General features: G+C 40.3%; 1 protein-coding gene and 1 non-coding gene across 2 annotated transcripts; both read right to left on the bottom strand.

The window, feature by feature from the left end:
* Positions 1–5493: 5493 nt before the first annotated feature.
* On the bottom strand, positions 5494–17772 carry LOC149287376 (histidine--tRNA ligase, cytoplasmic-like). Its single transcript, XM_089492962.1, has 13 exons — positions 17683–17772; positions 14883–14972; positions 13933–14052; positions 13343–13438; positions 12948–13073; positions 12275–12382; positions 10946–11044; positions 10390–10483; positions 9555–9682; positions 8746–9003; positions 8318–8434; positions 6772–6918; positions 5494–5553 (listed from the first exon to the last, which is right to left on the bottom strand). The coding sequence occupies exons 1-13, from the start codon at positions 17770–17772 to the stop codon at positions 5494–5496; spliced, it is 1533 nt and encodes a 510-aa protein (XP_089349088.1).
* Positions 17773–19006: 1234 nt separating this feature from the next.
* On the bottom strand, positions 19007–19135 carry LOC149287375 (U6atac minor spliceosomal RNA). Its single transcript, XR_016277506.1, has one exon. It is a non-coding gene; the product is annotated as a U6atac minor spliceosomal RNA (small nuclear RNA).
* Between the last annotated feature and the right edge of the window lie 1586 nt (positions 19136–20721).

Here is a 20721-nt window from a genome sequence, read left to right as displayed (position 1 = left end):
AAGGTACAACAGGAGAAACAATAGATCAAATGGTATAGGAGATAAAAACATCCATGAGGTGTGTGTAGGATGTAACCCTGAAGAAAATGCGGATGTGTATCAGCTTTGTAAGGGAGCCCTCTGTGTTTGTCTCCTCAGAAGCATCTGTAAGGTCTTTGCTAACGCTTATGATGCCGCAAAGGTGCCTTAGTTTGGACAAACAGAATGAGCACAACTACTACAAAACTACATACTACCCTCCGGGTTTCACTCACATTGGAGTGGTGTTGCGGCGCCCCACTCCCTGCCCCCTTCCCCTTCAACCACTGCATTTTCCTGAGTGTGGGGCTAGTGCTCAACGCTAGCTGGACCACCCACTGCTGTCCTTCAGTGCATTAGATTGATGAACTGAAATATATATACTGTATTGGCCCTAATATAGAGCTCACTTTCCCCACTCTTTAAAGTGGGGGTGCGGCCTATATTCGGGGTTTAGCGCAGGGATGCACAGTTCGTATCGCCCGGGACATGCAGTTCTGGGCGCATGTTTTTTTTTCCCAGATCCCCCGCAGTGTTGCAGGGGACCTGTATCCTCCTCTCCGCAATGCGCACAGACAACCTCCGCTTGCGGCACTTCCTTCGGGGCTTCTATGGTGGAGCACTGGCGTGACATAACCTTCCGGTGTTCCATCATAGAAGCCCGGGCGGAAGTGCCAGCAGCGGAGGGGGAGGGGGGGAGTGGGACTTCTAGGAAGCAGAGTGGCATATCAGGAAGGCAGAGTGGCACTTTTAGGGGGCGTAAAGCATATCTGGGGGCAGGTGGGCATTTCTAGGGGGCATAAAGCATATCTGGGGGCATAAAGTATATCAGGGGTTATAAAGCATAGTAGGGGCAGAGTGGCATACCTGGGGGGGGCAGAGTGGCATACCTGGGGGGGGAGTGGCATATCTAAGTAAGGTGCATTATGAATTAAGGGGGGACCTTAAAATGGCTATTGGTTTTCTGTTTGTACAGTATCTCACAAAAGTGAGTACACTCACATTTTTGTAAATATTTTATTATATCTTTTAATGTAACAACACTGAAGAAATGAAACTCTGCTACAATGTAAAGTAGTGAGTGTACAGCCTGTATAACAGTGTAAATTTGCTGTCCCCTCAAATATAACTCAACACACAGCCATTAATGTCTAAACCTTGGCAACAAAAGTGAGTACACCCCTAGGTGGAAATGTCTAAATTGGGCCCAGTTTGCTATTTCCCCTCCCCGGTGTCATGTGACTCGTTAGTGTTACAAGGTCTCAGGTGTGAATGGGGAGCAGGTGTGTTAAATTTGGTGTTATCGCTCTCACACTGGTCACTGGAAGTTCGACATGGCACCTCATGGCCAAGAACTCTCTGAGGATCTGAATAAAATAATTGTTGCTCTACATTAAGATGGCCGAGGCTATAAGAAGATTGCCAAGACCATACAGCGGTTTCACAGGACAGGTTCCACTCAGAACAGGCCTCGCCATGGTCGACCAAAGAAGTTGGTGCACGTGCTTAGCGTCATATCCAGAGGTTGTCTTTGGGAAATAGACGTATGAGTGCTGCCAGCATTCCTGCAGAGGTTGAAGGGGTGGGGGGTCAGCCTGTCAGTGCTCAGACCATACGCCACACACCGCATCAAATTGGCCTGCATGGCTGTTGTCCCAGAAGGAAGTCTCTTCTAAAGATAATGCACAAAAAAGCCCGCTGAAGACAAGCAGACTAGCGACATGGATTACTGGAACCATGTCCTGTGATCCGATGAGACCAAGATAAACTTATTTGGTTCAGATGGTGTCAAGCCTGCGTGGCGGCAACCAGGTGAGCTGTACAAAGACAAGTGTGTCTTGCCTACAGTCAAGCATGGTGGTGCGAGTGTCATGGTCTGGGCCTGCATGAGTGCTGCCGGCACTGGGGAGCTACAGTTCATTGAGGGAACCATGAATGCCAACATGTACTGTGACATACTGAAGCAGAGCATGATCAGCTCCCTTTGGAGACTGGGCCGCAGGGCAGTATTCAAACCTGATAACGACCCCAAACACAACTCCAAGACAACCACTGCCTTGCTATAGAAGCTGAGGGACTGGCCAAACATGTCTCCAGACCTAAACCCTATTGAGCATCTGTGGGGTATCCTCAAACAAAATGTGGGGGAGCGCAAGGTCTCTAACATCCACCAGCTCCGTGATGTCGTCATGGAGGAGTGGAAGAGGACTCCAGTGTACACCTGTGAAGCTCTGGTGAGCTCCATGCCCAACACTTTGGGCCCAATTTGGACATTTCCACTTCGGGGTGTACTCACTTTTGTTGCCAAGGTTGAGACATTAATGGCTGTGTGTTGAGTTATTTTGAGGGGACAGCAAATTTACACTGTTATACAGTCACTACTTTACATTGTAGCAGAGAGTCATTTCTTCAGTGTTGTCACATGAAAAGATAATAAAATATTTACAAAAATATGAGGGGTGTACTGGCTTTTGTGAGATACTGTACAAACAGAAAACCAATAGCCATTTTAAGGTCCCCCCTTAATTCATAATGCACCTTTTACTTATAGATATATGGGGGGGCAGGGTGGCATATCACAAATGCTGACACACTGTATAATAGATACCAAAAATGTTAAAATACATGTATTCCTGTTCATTAGATAAAATACTGTTTTAACATTCCACTAATGTGTATTTTTTCTTTAAAATAGCACCAAACTTCAATGGTGCGGCCTATATTCGAGCCAATACGGTATATATGCTGTGCTATATGGCCAAAATATAGTGAGATATACGGTATATCTTCACAGACCTCTTTGTAATGCAGCCATCTCACAAGTTCAGCAGTTCAAAACCTCCATAATCTTAATAGTTAATAACCGACTGATAAATCTCATAAAAGGATTAGCCCTCTGACCGTATCCTTTAGTTTGGAACCTTTGTTTAGCTTTAAACCCTGAATTATAGATATCCCAGCATTGCCTAAAGACTAAACAGATCTAGAATGTAAATGTCAGCTATCTAAATGAAATTATCAAAAGCCTTAATTAATCATTAATAAGCAGATTGTGTTGACTGTCATATATTCTATATACTGTATATCTCTTAAATATGTAAATGTGATTGGCACCTACAGATATAGGCTCAATTAAAGTGAATATAGAGAGCGAAAAACAGAAATGGGCTGAAGGTATTAGAAACGAGGAGATGCCTTCAACCTTGATGTGCTTATCTCCAAACACTGACCTGGTGAATACTGCATGCAGGGGGTCTGCGAAGACCCCAGTGCGCATGTGCAGAATGCGGACAACGTCCAGGTTTGGTAAGCACTGGATTTTTATTTAGAATATTACTGACAGAGTACGGATTTTAAAATAAAACAAAATATTAATAGCACTAGCATGCAAATCATTAAATCAGGTGTAACGTTCTTTCCTCTTAAGGTTAAGTGACAAACTATGAATTGGGCAAAAGTTCACGCCGTTGAAAACAATATTAGCATTTAACAGTACTAAGAATCTCATTTATAATGCTGAATTTATTTACAACTTGCATTGAGCTAATGAGTGGAACAGCACCTTTACTGTCATTATTCCACGTAGAAATACACCGTTTGCTCCACGTATTTTTAAAAGGGAACTCCCACCAAAAATATTGTGCAGTTTTCTTAAAACTTTTTTTTTTTTTGTTTGCATACATTTTCAAACAGCCACATATTAACCATTTGCATGTGTTCTACCGAGCTGGACTGCCCATCTGAGACACCGGGCAAACGCCCTGCGGGCCACTGGCCAAAAGCACTGCATACTTACCCTCACTGCGGCTTGAGTGGCAGATCAGGTCCTACAGTGCGCATGCCACAGAAGTATAAAAGAGTTAAATGTGCATCCAATGGCTGCATGTACAATGGCTGGCCAGTCTGACCTTTGTTTTTTAGTTCTGTTATTTTAGCCCAATCTACTAGCAAACACCTTGCCTCTTTGTCATACTGCCTAAAATCTATATTACTGTATTTTATGCTGGGATTTTTTTCCCTGTTGGTCTCATCCTTTGTATTTACTTGTATAATGTAGATTAAACTAGCGTCAAAGCGCAACATGCTTAGTAGACATGCACCCAATACGTTGAACCCATCATCGCAACACTAGACAGTCCGTAGTTTCAGGAACAACTTGGGGTGTTCTCCATTCCTTTCTTAACTGAATAAATAGTATTGTATCGAAGCCAAAAACTGGAAAAAAACTCAATGTACAAAATGTAGAAACGAACACATTTTAATATTTTTTTCATTCACTTTCGTCCCTTTGAATAGCAACGCAAGAGTAGAGTTTCTTCAGCTGTTGCGTATAAATAACCAAATGGTGCCAGATAATCTCTGAAAACAGCATACCTTCCTGGCGTTGTCAACTATTACACAGATACACCACATGGAAATACCCGGCGAACGGTTCTCTCAGACTTTTACAAGCCATTTTGGTAGCGTATTATCACGGCATCCTACAGAGTTGGCCGCTAGGGACTTGGTTTGGCTTCCACAGAGAAAGCAGATTTGGTAGAGATGATACCTTTATCAGCCAACTGATTTATCAAATTAGCTTTCTCTCTTTTTAACATGGTACAACTCTATATTTTCGTACGTCTATAGAGAGCTTGCGAGGGGAAAAGTCCAACGGGTTTTTAAAACAAATTGCAGGTCGCACAATCCCATACTGTAACATGTACATGCTTGTGTCTTTTTAGAACCTTTTTGATCTGGAATTTTGTTGTTAACAGGCAAAAATTTTAGTTATTACAAGAAGCAAAACGAAACCTACAGATACCCTTAAATATTGGTAACATAAAACAATTAAGCAAACCTAACTTATAATAAAAGGTGGGCTGAACTGTTCCTTTAGGAGTTTGGGAACAAGGGCAGGGAGGCAGACCTCTGCACATAAGGGGCTATTTCTTTCTACAAACTTTACTTTTAAGGTAAGGATGATTTGCTTAATTATCTTTACGAGTCAACAAAAACTTCAGTGGCACTTTAAAACTCTCATGGGAGGGTTGGCACCCTGGTAACTCGCATACACTCATTTTCTCGCTCACACACACACACTCACGCTAACACACAGTCCTTCTGAACGAGAAACTGAAACTGGATTTTCATTAGTTATATGGTCATTTCCATATTAACTACCCTTTGTTTAACCAACAAAAACCCGCAAAACCTGATATTTGTTGACAACAAGGTATGGGAAACAATGGTTTAATAATATACAATTCCCACTGGGGCTTTGTAAGCAGGTACGTGTTACTAGCAGAACACAGGCCAACGTTTGAAAGATGTATTCCCAATTACCCCCTTCACTTATTCAAAGGCAAAAGATATTATTTACGGTATCATCATAATAAATATGTTTTAACCATCTTTAAAGATCAGTAAGATTATTTGGAGAGATCCCGGTGATGATATGGCATCTTCTGTCCTTCTTCAATAAAGACATTAATATTATGGTTTTCTGGTCCTCTTCTGGATTTCCTCCACCAAATTTTCCCTCGCTACATCAATCTTAAAAAAAGCAAAACAAAAAAACAATTAGAATATTTTCCTTATTTATGTAGGAATAAAAATATAGAATGCACTCTGAAGGTCTGGTTTTGCAGAAAAAGGAATTGGTTTCATTTAAGTATGAACCTGATGGGTTCTGAGCCGAGATCTGTGTCTCCCAGAGGAAGAGCCGGCATTATCTTATTTACTAAAGGTTTCTCCCTCCTCCAGTTAAAAATAACCAGCAATACAACAGAGAAAGGATAATGCAGAGGAATAATCGTTTAGATCATGATTAAAGAAAACTAAGACATTTCCCCACGGTATTAATTATTTATACATATTAACCTGTTGATATAACCATTGATATAAACGTAAAAGAAAAAAAAAAAAATCAGTCCTGAGAAAATACATTTTGCGTAAATCAGAACATTTAAGAAAAAAAGAAAAGGCTGATAAGGTCGCAGTAATAAAGGGTGGATGTAAATTTATTGAGGTCAACGTGTGAAGAATGTGAAAAGGAGAGGGGGATGGCCTACAAATAATTGAAAGAAACACTTATGTCAGTGAACACCATTTAAACGCAGGATGGGGTTGAGGTCAGGGCTCTGTGCCGGCTGGTCAAGAAACTCATCCAACCAAGCCAATCAGGACTATAGAGGAGACAGAAGCGGCAGCAAAAGGACTGCAACTTCTTGTTTATGCAAGTGCCCTATTTGTATTTTGTTCTCATTTTGGAAAAATGCACATTAAGGCACTAATATTCCTTCTTCTATAGAAAAATGTAAATCTGTAAACAACTATCCCCCCTCAGCAAGGCAGCGCAGCATTTACACCTAACAGAGTTTCCCTGGGTGGGAAAGATTGGACATCAGCCGCTCGGTGTGTCATTTTAAGAACACAAACCGGCCATCATACGCACTTCACGCCGTGTGGCCTTTTTTTCATGGTGTCCATTTTGCAAACGCACAGGGGAATTCTTAGCACACGGTAAGAGATTGATATTTTACAATTTTTCACCCTATATTATATTTTTACCTTAATCTGCAGCCAAAATAATTCACTGAAAGCCACGGATCAAAGCCCAAAAATGACCAAACTCTGCACTTACCTTGGCGTGTCATTTCCCTATAAATTTATGATTCATTTTTTTGTTTTATGAAACCAGTTAGAATGGAGGCGGAATGTTTTTGAGAACACTGTTGCGGCAACAAACAATTTCCCGTTAAATGGCCTCACCTCTTCACGGGTTTCAACCACTCTCAGCTTCACCACCCCATCCTTCAGCTCCTGTTCCCCAACAATTGCCACTAGTGGAATGCCGGTTTCTTCACAGTACTGCAGCTGGTTTAATAACTTTGGATTCTTCTTGTACAACATTTCTGCCTGTAAGAAAGAAACCACAATATATGACGATATAATTCATCAATGCTTCCCGAAACAGTTAAGCGCATTTCTGGGTCATGGCACTAATAACAAGAACCTATGAGACGACATCATCATCATCATCATCAAGATCCACCTTTATAACCATAATTTACACAAAAAAACTCAAATTGGCCCGGACAGATATAACCCAAAATTTGAAAACCTCTGCTCCACACAGATGCACCAATTTTAGGCACTGCAGAACATGGCGGCACTAAATAATGATTACCTAGGACATATGATCATACTATGAAGACATCCAGCTGCGCTACACTGTACCTGGACACAAGCATACAAAAGTATCAAATTAAACTACACAAAAGGGGAACAGAAAGAGCAGTATAGTTACACGAGAGATGGAAGCTCTACAGCCCAAAAGGGAACAGATGATCGGTGAACTCTACCAGCTACACTGGATGGACTGCAGTGGAGCACGGAGGACACTAAAACAGACACGTGTGGGTTATCTGAAGCCGTCAAAACAAAGTGATTCAGACGGGGTAATTAGAGACACAAAACTAAGATGTGCTTATCTCTAACTCTAGACAGCTGCAATTTACAATCAAGGGTCCACAATGTGATTAAGTCATGCAGGAAGTAGGACAGTCATAAATTAGAAGAAGGATTAGTTTTTGGACACAGAGGAAGAGGGGTGCATTTGCTGATCCCTATATATTGTTTGGATTGTATTTTATTGATCTTTGCTGTCAATTAAGATCTGTGCTTCCAAAATGGTGACACTGGCAAAATAGAAATTGGTTTTCTGGCACCTCTAGGCCAAGGAAAAGGGTACTCTAGTATTTATATATCTTACAGTACACACATTCAAAGGGTATGACAAAACTAGAATTGACAGAATAAGATGAACTAAGACACAAAGATGGCTCCCGCTCTCAAGCTTACAATGAAAAACAGCAGGGCTCTCCTTACCTAATGTGTCTGTCCGTTCTAGTTTTTGCCGACCCTTTGACTATACATACTGTAAGAGAATTAAGTAAATTGGAACCATGTAAAAAAAAACAAAAAAACCCCAAACATAATACCATGGCACATCATAACCATGTATAAGAGAGAATTTTACATAGAAAAAAACTGCATTTTGGGGCCCAGTACAAAGCTAAAGACTGGGCCTCCCTGCCAATGAATGTTAATCACATTGCCTCATCTCATGTTTGCAATGGGGGTCCCCAAATTCAGTAATGGGGACAACTGGACACCAAAGCCCAGCTTCACGCAATGTCCAAGGAGGGGGTCTGTGACTGATTGGAGTTGATGGGCCCTTCTGTTTGCCCCGGTCCCATACATAGGTAGTGGTTGTTCCCCTCGGATGGCGGCCCTGTCTTCAAGTATTGTTTACCTTGATTTCTGCATTCCATAATTCAGATATAAGCTTCATTCTTTCCTCCAGTAGCTTCTTTTGTGCAGATGCTACCAGTACTTGGGTCTCTGTCGTTCGAATCTTCTCTTCTGAAGCCTAGGGAAATGTTGTGTTCATTTAAAAGTTTTAACACATCTCATTGTAACTTGGACATTTTAAACTCACTGACTTAAGATAATGGAGGAAGTGCACACATTCTAAAAAACAGTGGTTGTTCATATGCAATCAGTAAAAGTAGGAAACAATGTAGTAAAAATTTAGACAAGCCTAGGTTCCGATCACCTCTATCGTATGGTATGAACGGCAAGGGTTGTACATTAAAGAACGGGAACCAAGGGAGGAGCCCAACAACGGTGGCTTTAGCATACAAAGTAGCATATCCACGAAGTAGTTACAGAACAATTTACCTCTGCCTTCTGCTCCATGATGGAAAATATTCTCTCAATCCCAATGCTAACCCCAACGCAGGGGACTTTCCTGCCTTTGGGATCAAACATTCCCACCAGACCATCATAGCGCCCTCCTCCAGACACACTGCCAACAGTAACAGGCTCCTCGTGATGGTCATTCTGCTGTGCTGCTCCCTGGTTTTGGACTAGGACAGCTTCATATATAATCCCTGTATAATAGTCCAACCCACGGGCCAGGCTCAGGTCAAAGGAAATCTAGAAAATTAAAGAGTGGGAGACAAAGAAGAGTCATAAATATTACCCTTTCTTGTCAAAGTCCATCCTTTATGTGCATTTAACCCATTACATCAGCCTTAACCTAAAGATTCCCTCCTGCCCCCCCTCATTTCCTAATGGCTATTAGCAGTTCATGTACACTCATTAAATGTATCGCTTATGTAAGTTCATCAACAGTATGACTTTTGAATACATCACAACATATTACTTAATCTGTAAATATAATTTTACAAAATATAGATCTCGAAAAAGTGCCAGATCCTCGCTGGAGGAAACACGGTTGAACACTGTGTATAAAGAGCCAATACTATGTTTCATAGCCTAAGTTTCAGGGGTATAAAGCCATCTTATATTCTGTTCCTGTAGTGGCTAATCATGTAGGCGCCTACGTAAGAAAGAGTACTTTGCTGGAAATCATGGTAAGCTGTAACAAACATGTGACATGCATATTGTATACAATATTATAATAATGCATCCAATATGTTATAATAGTCATTCAGATCTGTGTGTTAATTGTTTCTTCTATGTACCTTATCAGTCACTCCAAAAAGTTCTAGATACTGGAAAAGGATTTTCATATCGTTGAGTCCTTCCAAAGCCTGTTTGTTCTGTGAAAGTTTTGGGTCCTTCAGCAGCTGCTCAATGAGATTTAACCCACCTGTATAGGCAAAGATAATAAAGAATGAAACATCCACCATGTCTGCAAAACAGGTGCCTGGCACAGAATGGATAGCCATGATTAAGTATGTATTCCGCACTGAATCCCACTGAATCCTGCGTCATAGATCTCAGAACTGCTTTAAAAAAAAAAAAAAAAAAGTAACGTATTAAAAATTGATCTATGGAAGTTACAACCTTCTCAGGACCAGAGCTGTTTTACCATAAAGGAGCAGAACAAGTTTCATAGCTTTTTCAAACAATTTCCTTCTTTTTCAACTGGTATTCCCAAACAAATTATATATAGATTTTTAAGGACGTGCAGGGCTTTTTTAAAATCATATTCATACACCCAAGACATTTTCTATGAAAAATTATTTGCACTGATTTGGAAATCTCTATGCACCCAGGATTTTTTTTTTTAACCTCTACAAAACTAACACATTTCCCACTAACTAACCGCACACAACAGAAAAAAAAAAAGATTAAAAAAAAAAAAAGAAATATATTTAACCCCTTAGGGTTAAGTACAAGAGTGACCTTTTAACTGACAGCTTTAGTCATAAAGCAGGCAGTAACAACAATGGCTTTAACTATCTCAGCAAGAGCAGGGATGTAGGAGTGATTTATCACTATTTTTGTGACCTGGTCCATCATTGATCACGGGGTTAAAGGTACATGTCGCTGGCTGGGATTGCAGGAACTCACCATGGTTCTGTACATACTCTCCAATTAAGTCAGCAGCTTCAGGTGCAAGTCCCTTCTCCCCCACCATTTCATTTTTCACATCCTCCCATGGAGTCTGTAAACAAAGGTGTGCATTAAATTTGTCGTAAGGTCACAAAGACATTATGATTATTTGATATTTGTCATTATTGTCCAAACTCATCCAAAGCATAATTAAAAGAAAAAAAACACTAAAAAAAAAAACAACAAAAAACCCCACATTGAGTACAAGGTACTAAAAAATAAAATAAACACAATAATAATAATAATAATAATAATGTGTCCTTTTTATAAAAGTCTAAAAATATACATTTGTCTGTTGGGTTTCCAAAGAAGCAAAATAAAATAAAATTGTGTTTGAATTCTTTCCCATTGCAATCTATTCTTTAATATTTTATATAAATAAAATCTAATATAATTAATTATCCCAATATTACTTGTAGATCTTAATGTACAGCTGACAACTCAAGTCAGTGCCGACAAAGCAGTAATGTGCCTGTGTTTTACTAGAACAGCATTCTATACATATATAGGTCACCTTGTCCAGTTTGTCCACTGAAGAGCAGATGGTACGGAATTTACTGTCTGGTACTCCGCAAACTGCGAACATGCCATCTAGAATCCTCCTGTCGTTCACCTGCGCATGAACAGAAGAATGGACAATGATCACCATTCAGAACTATGGAAACACTACAGGATAAAAAAATAAAAGTATGCGTTGATATTTTTCTTTTTCAGATTCGTATTTTTAAGTTAGCTAGGTCTCTAAGGGATACATTTAGTATTATTGACATAAGATCACCGTTTCAACCAGTGTTTTATGAAAAGATGGATAGTTGCTGGACGACTGCTTGGAAATAGCTGGTCAAATGTTTCATTTCACCTTCCTTGAGGCTCGAAGGTAGTTAAGTTTATCTCTTGGAGCATCTCAGGGTGGCACTTTTGCCTTTTTACTACTTTATAGTAAAAGAATAAGAACTGTTCTTTTGATGGAGAAACGGGACACTGAAAAGGTTTTCTGGCTTTTAATATAATACATGTGTATCTCACATCCTCTATAAATGTAAGTAATGAACAGCTGAGATGTGCGAAAACAATACACGGCTTTATTCCAAGAGAGCCTAGTCCTGTGTCAAGCTCTTGGCATTTTATTTTATGCTTGTTACAGAAAAGCGATTTCCTCGAATAGCTGCTAATTAATATAGATTATTACAAAAATTGCCCGAAACGGAGAATCATATGTTTTTCTATTGATAAAAGGGCTTTTATTTATGGGCCCCAAACACGCAGCGATATATTGGAGTTGCGCAATAATTGGAGTTCAATTGATATTTGATTATCTCTTTTTTTTTTTTTTTTTACTTCCACTGCGGGGGAACATTTGCTTGGCATTTAAGGCACAATACTTAAAATTATGAAAATATGGTATTCTAAATCTTTGCCTTTTGATCCAATTGGAAAGGATTTGACTCAAGTGAAGTTGGTGACCCTGATTGTCTCATCCTTGTGATACGAACAAGTTATTCGTTGGGGAATAAGCCGAGACAATATTACTGCTGTATTTATACTGCTGGGTCGGGATACACAATAGGCTTCGCATGTCAAGATACATTATTACATGTATGTATTTAAGGGGAGACGGATATTCTAAACATGGCTGCTGGGTGTACAGAGAGCCGCTCAGATATAACCACTTCCTTTCCTTGAATCCATAAGATGTATAGCTAAAACTCGAACGCCCCTTATGATTTTAGTTTAGATACGGTTGACGACGATACTCTAGTATGTTCTTTCCAACTGAATCATTGTGGTTCAGGTTTATTTTGGTTTAGCGAATGTATTATGTAGCCTGGGGTTATTTAATCACCTTAATCAGAAATTCTCCCAGTTCCAATTCACTGAGTATTTCATGCACAATCTTGAGACACTCAGCATCAGGAATCATCGGGTCGTACTGTCCAGCAATGTCAAAATCCTAGTGGGAACGTGAAACACAGTTACGGTCATTTACAGAAAAACAACAAATCATCACCATTTGTCTTTATAGAAAATAATCCCAACATAAAGCACAGAACAAAAACGCTCTCTCACTGTAAGAGAATTCCTTTTATAAGACGATAACCTTACTTATACTCCTCTCTGTGAGAGAGAAACACTCAACAATCTGCAGTTTAATGCCTTCAGTATATAGCTCAAAAAATAAAACAAAAAATGACAAGGCCGTTCCGTCTTATATTTTGGAGAGTTTTCCATTAGTCCAGATCCTGCCTGTAATACACGCAGTCAGCGGATAGCTGATAGTACAGCATTCTCAAACAGATAATTATAGACAATATAAGTCATATATACAATAGTATCATAGGGGAAACAATATATCAGCCTACATCTGCGAAAGCAAGTGTATGGGATTCAACTCTTACATTACTAAGCATCCAAAAAGGTAACTTCCGAAGCTCGTGAATTAAATTGGCATTTATCAGTTGTCTTTACAATACATTAATATATTTTTTTGTAGGAGAAAAGAATATTAGCGTACTTACACACTGATAAAACTCTCTGTAGCGACCCCTGGTCATAGCTGGGTTATCTCTTCTGTAAACCTTAGCAATGTGATAACGCTTAATATTGGTAATTTTATTCATAGCCAAGTAACGGGCAAACGGTACCTGGCACGAGAGTTAAGAACTATAATATTTGAATGAACTGAACCTTGCCAGCAGTTTTAAAAATTTGGGTTTGAAGGTAAAGAAAATATAACTTGCTGTGCAATAGAAAAACACTCGGTGCAGCCAATGTCCTAGAAGATAAAATTTGCAAACTTATAGTGCATTCCTTCTACGCAATGGCTGAGAAATATTAATTTCCATTAAGAATACAAAAGCACATCAAAGTTTATGTTCATCTGTTCTTTTAAGAGAAAAAGAAAAAAGGATACGGTGAGATCGTAACGCAAAGACAGTAACTCTCCTCCTTGATCTTTCAGGTCATAAATAAGCTTTGAATCTTCCCCATATTTGCCAGTTAATGTCTCCTATATTAACAAAAGACAATAGGAGAAAAAAAAAATATGGATATACATTTATATACACACACAATTCAAATGGGCTGCTGTAAATTCAGAGACTAACGTCGTCTCACATGGAAACATTTAAAGGGACAAATGACACGGAAAGAAAAGTAACTTTAAGCATTAGGGTGGTATTGTTCCAATAACTGCATCAAACATTAAAATTGTTCAAAGAACTATGTCTTCAGTGCATATGGGACAATGGCATGAAGTAACCGCCGCAAACACTGTTGCTTCCTACTCCTAACAGATGAGAAAAAAAAATAAATAAATAATACTTTTCATTATCACAGATATTTGTGCGTTGCAGCATTTGGCTTTCCTAATTTCAGTAAGAAAGAAAAAAACAAAAAAAAAACAAAAAACAAAACACCTATTAGCTGTTTGCAGGCAACATGTAACATAAGTGGAAAAACGCTTGACTTTTTTACGCAATCCCTAATCGAATCGATCCTCACCTTTAATTCAAACACTGGGGTGTCAATGGTTTCGGCTCCGTGTCGCTTGAAACACTTTATGATGGTACTAAATACCTTTTCGCGGATGGCCATTTGTTTTGGATTGTAATCTCTGGTGCCCTAGAGAAGAACAAATAGTTACGCTGGTACATTGTGAGCAATATTACAAGCTCTACAATCAGATCCACCACCGACAAAGAAAGCGTCTCGTCAACGGTCAAAATATTTTGCTAAAAAATAAATAAAAAAGCTTTATTACGTGCCGCAGACACTACTACAATGTAGACAATCCTAGATACAGCAACGTCTTGTTCCACTGTGCCAAGACAATACACGAAACGTGGGGAGGAATTTAAAACTATGTGGTCTCACTCCAATTCACAAATGATGGTAAAATTATCCAAAAGATCATTGGTTGAAGGCATTAACGTGATGGAAACTTCTATGGATGCCCAGAGGGGACCATATTCTTCCAAAAAAGTACTGTGGCTAAGTAGTTGGGTTGGGGCTCCTTTGCTCCGTCTCTGGATTTATCATCTTCTCCTTGATCCTATGGTGGAAGCTTGGGAGGCCAAGTTTACGGAGGAGACCCAAAATCGAGATGATTAACAAGTTAGTTGGTCAGCCTGAGCTGCTTTTTTTTTTTTTTTTTTTTTAAATGTATGAGGACAAAGATAGAGAAAACTCTTATTTTTATTAGTTTTTTTAAGGTGTGGGTGGTTTACTTTCAGGTTGGATGATTTGTTGATCTGGATTTTGTAAAGAAGTGCTAGTGGAAGTTCTTTCTCCCTTTTTTTTTTTTTTTTAGCTTTGGTGAGATACAATGAATAGGGAGATTCTGTTTAACATTTATGTATTCATTATAACTGTTCATTTTCTTACTTTTGCAGAATAAATAACATGTGTTAACGGAAGGAAAGAGAAACAAGTACTGCGTTTTGAGCAATTACCTTTGCTGTTTTGAGAACAAATTTGTGTTTCCCATCTTCTGGTCCCAACTGCGCCTTAAGTTCGAGCAACTTTGCAACTTCTTCAGCAATCTAAAAATCCAACAGAAAACAAACAGAACAAAATGATTTTTTTTTTTTTTTTTAAATCTATACGTATATCTACAGGATAATTACACAAATTGCTTAATTTCACTAAAAGATAGCCAAGAATTTCCTTGGCGCAGGAAATCAAAGCAGCATTTCAGCACAAACAATTAAACGCTTATACATTAAACATGCATGAAATAAACAACGTTTGAGACTTCTTTGCAGCAATTTATATATAAACCCTTTCCGTACAAGGTTTTTTAGTACCCTACGTTGGTTTATCATATGCTGGTTTAGTCAAGATTCCCCTTTACCGTGTTTGTACCCACACAAATTATACATCTTTTCAGGAAAAATAGGGCTTTTATTTGAAAACAGAGAAACATGCAACAATAATAATAATTGTGAGTGCTAGTATGTACAAATAACCCCCCCTAAAAAACAAAACAAAAAAAACTTTACTAAAATAATTTTCAAAAAATGTCAGTCTTGCTTATAATATCTTCTGAAGAACGACTGACTCAATTTATGTTCCGCGACGTCCCCTGATTACAAACATACATTTTTACATTTTTATGTTCTAGACGGCCACTTCCATCCCTTACAACTGAAGAACGACGACTCAATTTATGTTCCGCGACGTCCCCTGATTACAAACATACATTTTTACATTTTTATGTTCTAGACGGCCACTTCCATCCCTTACAAAGTAACTCATAGGCTAGCATTTTTAATAATTCTGGCTTAAGGAGTTTGGGGGTAGCGAAGGGCGGGTTAGAATTTTTACATGTAGCGCTAGGGCAATAGGATGTCACCGTTATCAGTGTAATATGGTAATATGGCTAGGTATCCCTTTGGCAACTGATCTCGCTGTATTTATTTTTCATTTTTAACCTTTTCCCTCTAATCTCCTCTGCTCTGATCCCACTGACCAGCAGGCAGGGCTCTATAGCCTTGTATTGTCCTTATCACAATCAGAGAATCCAGCAGGGTCTGTCTAGATCTCTCCTACGGGAAGAGACGCATATCGGAAGAGAATGCCTGGTCGCGCGATCGGGCATCACCCATGCAACAGTGTTCCGGCGCTTCCACCGAGCACCATGACACACAATCAGTTGCAGGGAAGCCAACAATGCTGGCTTCTATCCACAGGTAAAAAATACCTTAGGACGCACCTCTCCAGAGAAGCTCATCAAGTGACAGGATAACTCCCGGCATTACCTATTCCTGCCTCACACCCTCCGCCGCCAATAACGCAGCACCTTCTTACTGTTCAGCCACTTTGTACATAAGCCTAGTGATACTTATTTAAACAATGAGGTGCAGTTATAGACCAGGCGGTCTGCACCCAAACGCACCAGGCATGAGTGCACACTGTGCATAATCCTCTCCTGATGATATACATTATATAGACATATATTAAGTAGTATTTACTGCATTGTAAAAGGTCAGGATCAAAGGCACTGTAAAAGACAGTATCATTCTGTACAAGAGCAGAAGCTCCCATGACACAAGTTGGATGATGTAATAGTTATACCGGATTGCAGGACATCTATAACAGGGATGAAGGACCGGCTTTACTTACAGCCAAGATGTCATCCGACAGGGTATTCCAGCTGGAGCACAGACAGCACAATAATAATGCTTTAAAGTGAATAAGCCAAACAAAGTTACGCAGAATTCCGCATCTCTTTGCAGTCCTTGAGGCCAGGTTGACATTTAAATACATAAAGGGAGTTAAAGTACAGGAGGGAGGTTTAGCTCAAAGGAAGAGAAATATTGGAACACAAAGTTATCATCTAAAACTAGAGGGTCACAAACTTAGATGTTTTACTTTACTGAGAGGGTGGTAGATAATGGGAACAGCCTCCCAGCAGAAGCGATAGAGATTAGTACAGTGAAGGAATTTTTATGCATGGGATAGCCGAATCGCTGTCCCAAAAAGAGACCAACGACTGATTAAGTCTTTACATCAGGAGTAGACAAGATGGGCCAAATGGTTCTTATCTGTCAAATACTAGGTTTTAACGCGTAACATTGCGGATCTGGAAACTATCTCGGAAAAAACATGTACTATAACTCACAAAGCATCCGCGCTGCTTTCACAGCACAGCATTCGTAACATTGTCACTAGCGAAGACGGTTATAAGGTGGCCGATGTGATGCGTTTATCATGAGTTAGCCTGCTTCGGGGTCAGACAAAAAAAAAAAAAAAATCAAGAAAAAAACCCAGAATAAAACCCTAGAATTCTACCCATTCTTACAGAATCCATTATTAATAATCTGTTCTGTTTGCACTTAATGATCGCCAGGAATTGACTGACATGTCTACGGATACATTCGCTGTCCACCTTCCTGTCAGTGGTCATAAGAGGGACAGTGCTGCTGCGGCTCTGAGGAGGATCGGCGCTGCAGTAAATGAATGATAAGCACATGAATGATAAGCACATGGAAACGTAGAACGGATATCCTGCTTGGTCACCCCTTAGACCGGTCCTCTCTCACGTTATTCACAGGTCCCGTTGTATAACGTGACGTGTATGACAGAAACATGCTCGCTTCTCCCTGACACACACACCGCTGTCACGCTGACAAGGCCCCTGCACCCCCGATAGACAGCATACCCCAGAACCATCCATGCCTAACCTTGCACCGGGCAAATTCCCGGCTCTCTGCGGCCTGGCATACAGCGTTGAGTCTTTCTGTTACGTACCTGGTCTTGGGCAGCTTTGTCCTGCTTCAGCTGTCTCACCTTCTCTCCCTGCTGGGATATGGCCTGCTCCAGCTGCGCTCTGTCCGCCATGATGAAAACGAAAGCCGGTTAGGCAAACCGCGCATGCGCAAGAAAGTCGAGTCATTAGAATGACAGGAAGTGCAATAAAAAAAAAGGGGGGGGGGGGGCGCAGCATCAGTGCCTGACATAACCCCTAATTACTGTAAGACACGCTTCACAGGGCCTCAGTTAATAAAATGACGACTAAAAATATTATAGTATTAAAAAAAAACTATAGACACAATACTGGTATTTAAATAAATATTTTTTTTTTATTAAAAGTGAAATGCATTATATAAAATGTGGGTTACATACATATAGAAAGGGGTCGCCTAATTAAAACCAGTTTTAAAATTCAAATTAATAAAAATTAATTAAAAATTAAAACCGGCTTTAAAACAGCACATTAGTCATACATACCTCTCAAGTATCTCGCTCTGTGTGGGTCAATCTACCTGTAAAAAATGTATAAAAAAAACAAACCACAGACAACTTTCCTTTAGTAGAAGCTGCAGCTCTACAGTAGCAAAAGACTCGGCTTCAGCGCTTCCTCTGTTCCAATTTTACGCCCCCTATTCATTGGGTGCTTAAGGCAGCCAATCAGTAGCAGGAACATGTTCCCATTGAAATCAAAAGTAGTATTTTCTGCACATGCAAATGGAGGTCTCTTTCAGGGCTGGACTGATGACACGGCGGCCAGGGCTGGCCCTACCATGGAGAAGTAGAGAAGTAGGGCAGGCGCAAGTGCCCTTTTTTTTTTTTTTAGCGGAGTAGAGAGAGGGGCGCCCCCTCGGTACCCGTTCGGCCCCCTCTCTCCTCTGCGGCCCCCCTAGCTCGGTCTCGGTGCCGGCTTGTAATGCTGAGCGCCGGAATATGACGTCATTTCCCACGCTCAGCAGTAAAGGTGGTGGTGGGGGGGGGGGCTGGGCGGCATTTTAAACTTTGCCCCAAGCGGCATTATGTCTTGGGCCGGCCCTGGTTGTGGCTCTAGCATTTGCCTAGCGGTAGCCTAATTACATAGCTACGGCCGCATGTTACTTTTGTTACGCGCAAGTAGCATGTGGCTGGGCATCGCCAACTGGAAACGAGGCATCTAAGCTATTTGGATAAACTGACAGAAACGAAGAGACAACAGTGCCTTGCATCATGTAAGAATATTATAGATATGCTTGATATTATTATTTATGTAGCATTGTGAGTCCCTTTGACCAGAACAATGAACCAATCAGTTAAAATACCCCATGTTGTTTACTAAGAATACTAAAAAAAAACATGGTTAAGATGCCACGAAGTAGGTGGCGCTGCCTTAACCGTATATGTGTTGTGAAGGCCACAGGGGCCTCTTCCATCCTTGTCAAGGGGAGTGCTAACCTTCTCTCCTTTCATACAACACAAAATACGGAGCAGTCTGCTCCGATATATATAGCACCTGAAATGCCGGGCTTTAAAGGTTATGGCGAGTTTCTCAGCCCTTTTCTTCTATTGTCATATTTGAATCTTCTATGGCTATTTTATTGATTAACTTGATTTGTTTGCATTATTATGAAGGTTATCTTAACTATTCTTGTAAAAAAGTTGCTCAGCTGCACAGTCAAGTCAAACTGGAGTTAATATATGCATGGAATTAGCCATTCACAATCGAGTGGGCGGGGTTAGCTTGCTAGGCCAATAACAAGGCACAAACGAAAAGCTAAAAGCTGATACAGCAGCTGAATACCCACTTTGACGCAATGACTTAATTTGGATAGAAACAGGTGCAGGACAAATGCCACAAATGTCTTCCACGAACATTGTTCACGAGTGGCGCTTCCTACATCTTATGACTGGATTTTCTGCATCTCCGTTTGCTTGTGGGTCGTTTGCCATCTTGTGATTGGCACACATGGAAAGTCCGACCTCTAGTGGTCATCTTGAGATCTCTCAGTAAGCCAAATATATGAAATTACATGCAGATCTAATCTCCATGAATACAATATACGGTATATTAATCAATGGCCGGTGTTCATAAAATGTAGAAATTACCGGTATTATGTAACTAGTAGTAGAATAGATTTGCTATACGTTGGTGCAAACGATTGGGAGTCATGTGATTTGTGGTCCTCAAAAGCAGGTGTGCCAGAGGTGCAAAATGGAGAGGTTTACCACGTATTGATGTTCTAGTGTATTAATACAACCCCCCCCCCAAAAAATATATTTAATATTTTTATTAATATTTACTAGGTTTGAGTGATGTTTTTAACCCATTCGGGAACAAGGGATTTTCATACTCCAATGATTACCTTATTTGCTCGATTATAAGACGACCCCCCCCAAATTGTAATATTAATTTAGGAAAAAAAAGCAAAAGCCTGAATATAAGACGGCCCTATAGGAAAAAAGTTTTACTAGTAAATATTAATTCACATGTAAGCTATTTTGCATATTTAGTAAAAACCATGGTTGAGAAAAATGATTTTTAGTTTTTATTGCCTTTTATTTGCCAACCTGCCCTCCAGTTATGCACATCTGCCCCCTGACTTGCCACTCTGCCCCCAGATATGACTTATACCCCTATATGCCATTCTGCCTCCCATATGTCACTCTGCTCCCAGATATGCCTTATACCTCTATATGCCATTCTGCCTCCCTGATATGCTCCCCGCCCATTTTCTCCTTCAAAAGGGGGTGTTTCCCGCTGCCATCAGCGGGAACGCCCCCGATGTCAGCGGGAACTCCCCCGACGTCAGTGGGAACGCCACCTACATCAGCAGGAACTCCCCCGACGTCAGCGGGACCGTACACCAACATCATCTGGACCGCCCACCAACGTCAGCGGGACCGCCCACTGATGTCAGTAGGCAGTCCTGGCCGCGTTCCGCAAGGGAATGCTCCGGGTAGCCGGAGCCAAGAAGTTACCAGGTATGCCTATATGCCACTCTTCCTACAGAAATGCCTTTTAACCCCCTGTATGCCACTCTTCCTACAGAAATGCCTTTTAAC

The sequence above is a fragment of the Sceloporus occidentalis genome, unplaced genomic scaffold (assembly GCF_023333645.1).
Source record: "Sceloporus occidentalis isolate IW3139 unplaced genomic scaffold, rSceOcc1.0.p SCAF_62, whole genome shotgun sequence".
Lineage (NCBI taxonomy): Eukaryota > Metazoa > Chordata > Lepidosauria > Squamata > Phrynosomatidae > Sceloporus > Sceloporus occidentalis.
The sequence above is the reverse complement of the archived record's forward strand: the minus strand, read 5'-3'. Positions and strand labels throughout refer to the sequence as shown.

Bases quoted from the DNA above. Each gene is read 5' to 3' on its own strand.
- LOC149287376 (XM_089492962.1), bottom strand. From the start codon at position 17,772: ATGGCGGACAGAGCGCAGCTGGAGCAGGCCATATCCCAGCAGGGAGAG. The intron at 13,074-13,342 runs GTATCCTTTTTT...CTCTCGTGCCAG, and splicing joins CTTTGCGTTACGATCTCACC to GTACCGTTTGCCCGTTACTT. The intron at 12,383-12,947 runs GTAAGTACGCTA...CGTTCCCACTAG, and splicing joins ACAGAGAGTTTTATCAGTGT to GATTTTGACATTGCTGGACA.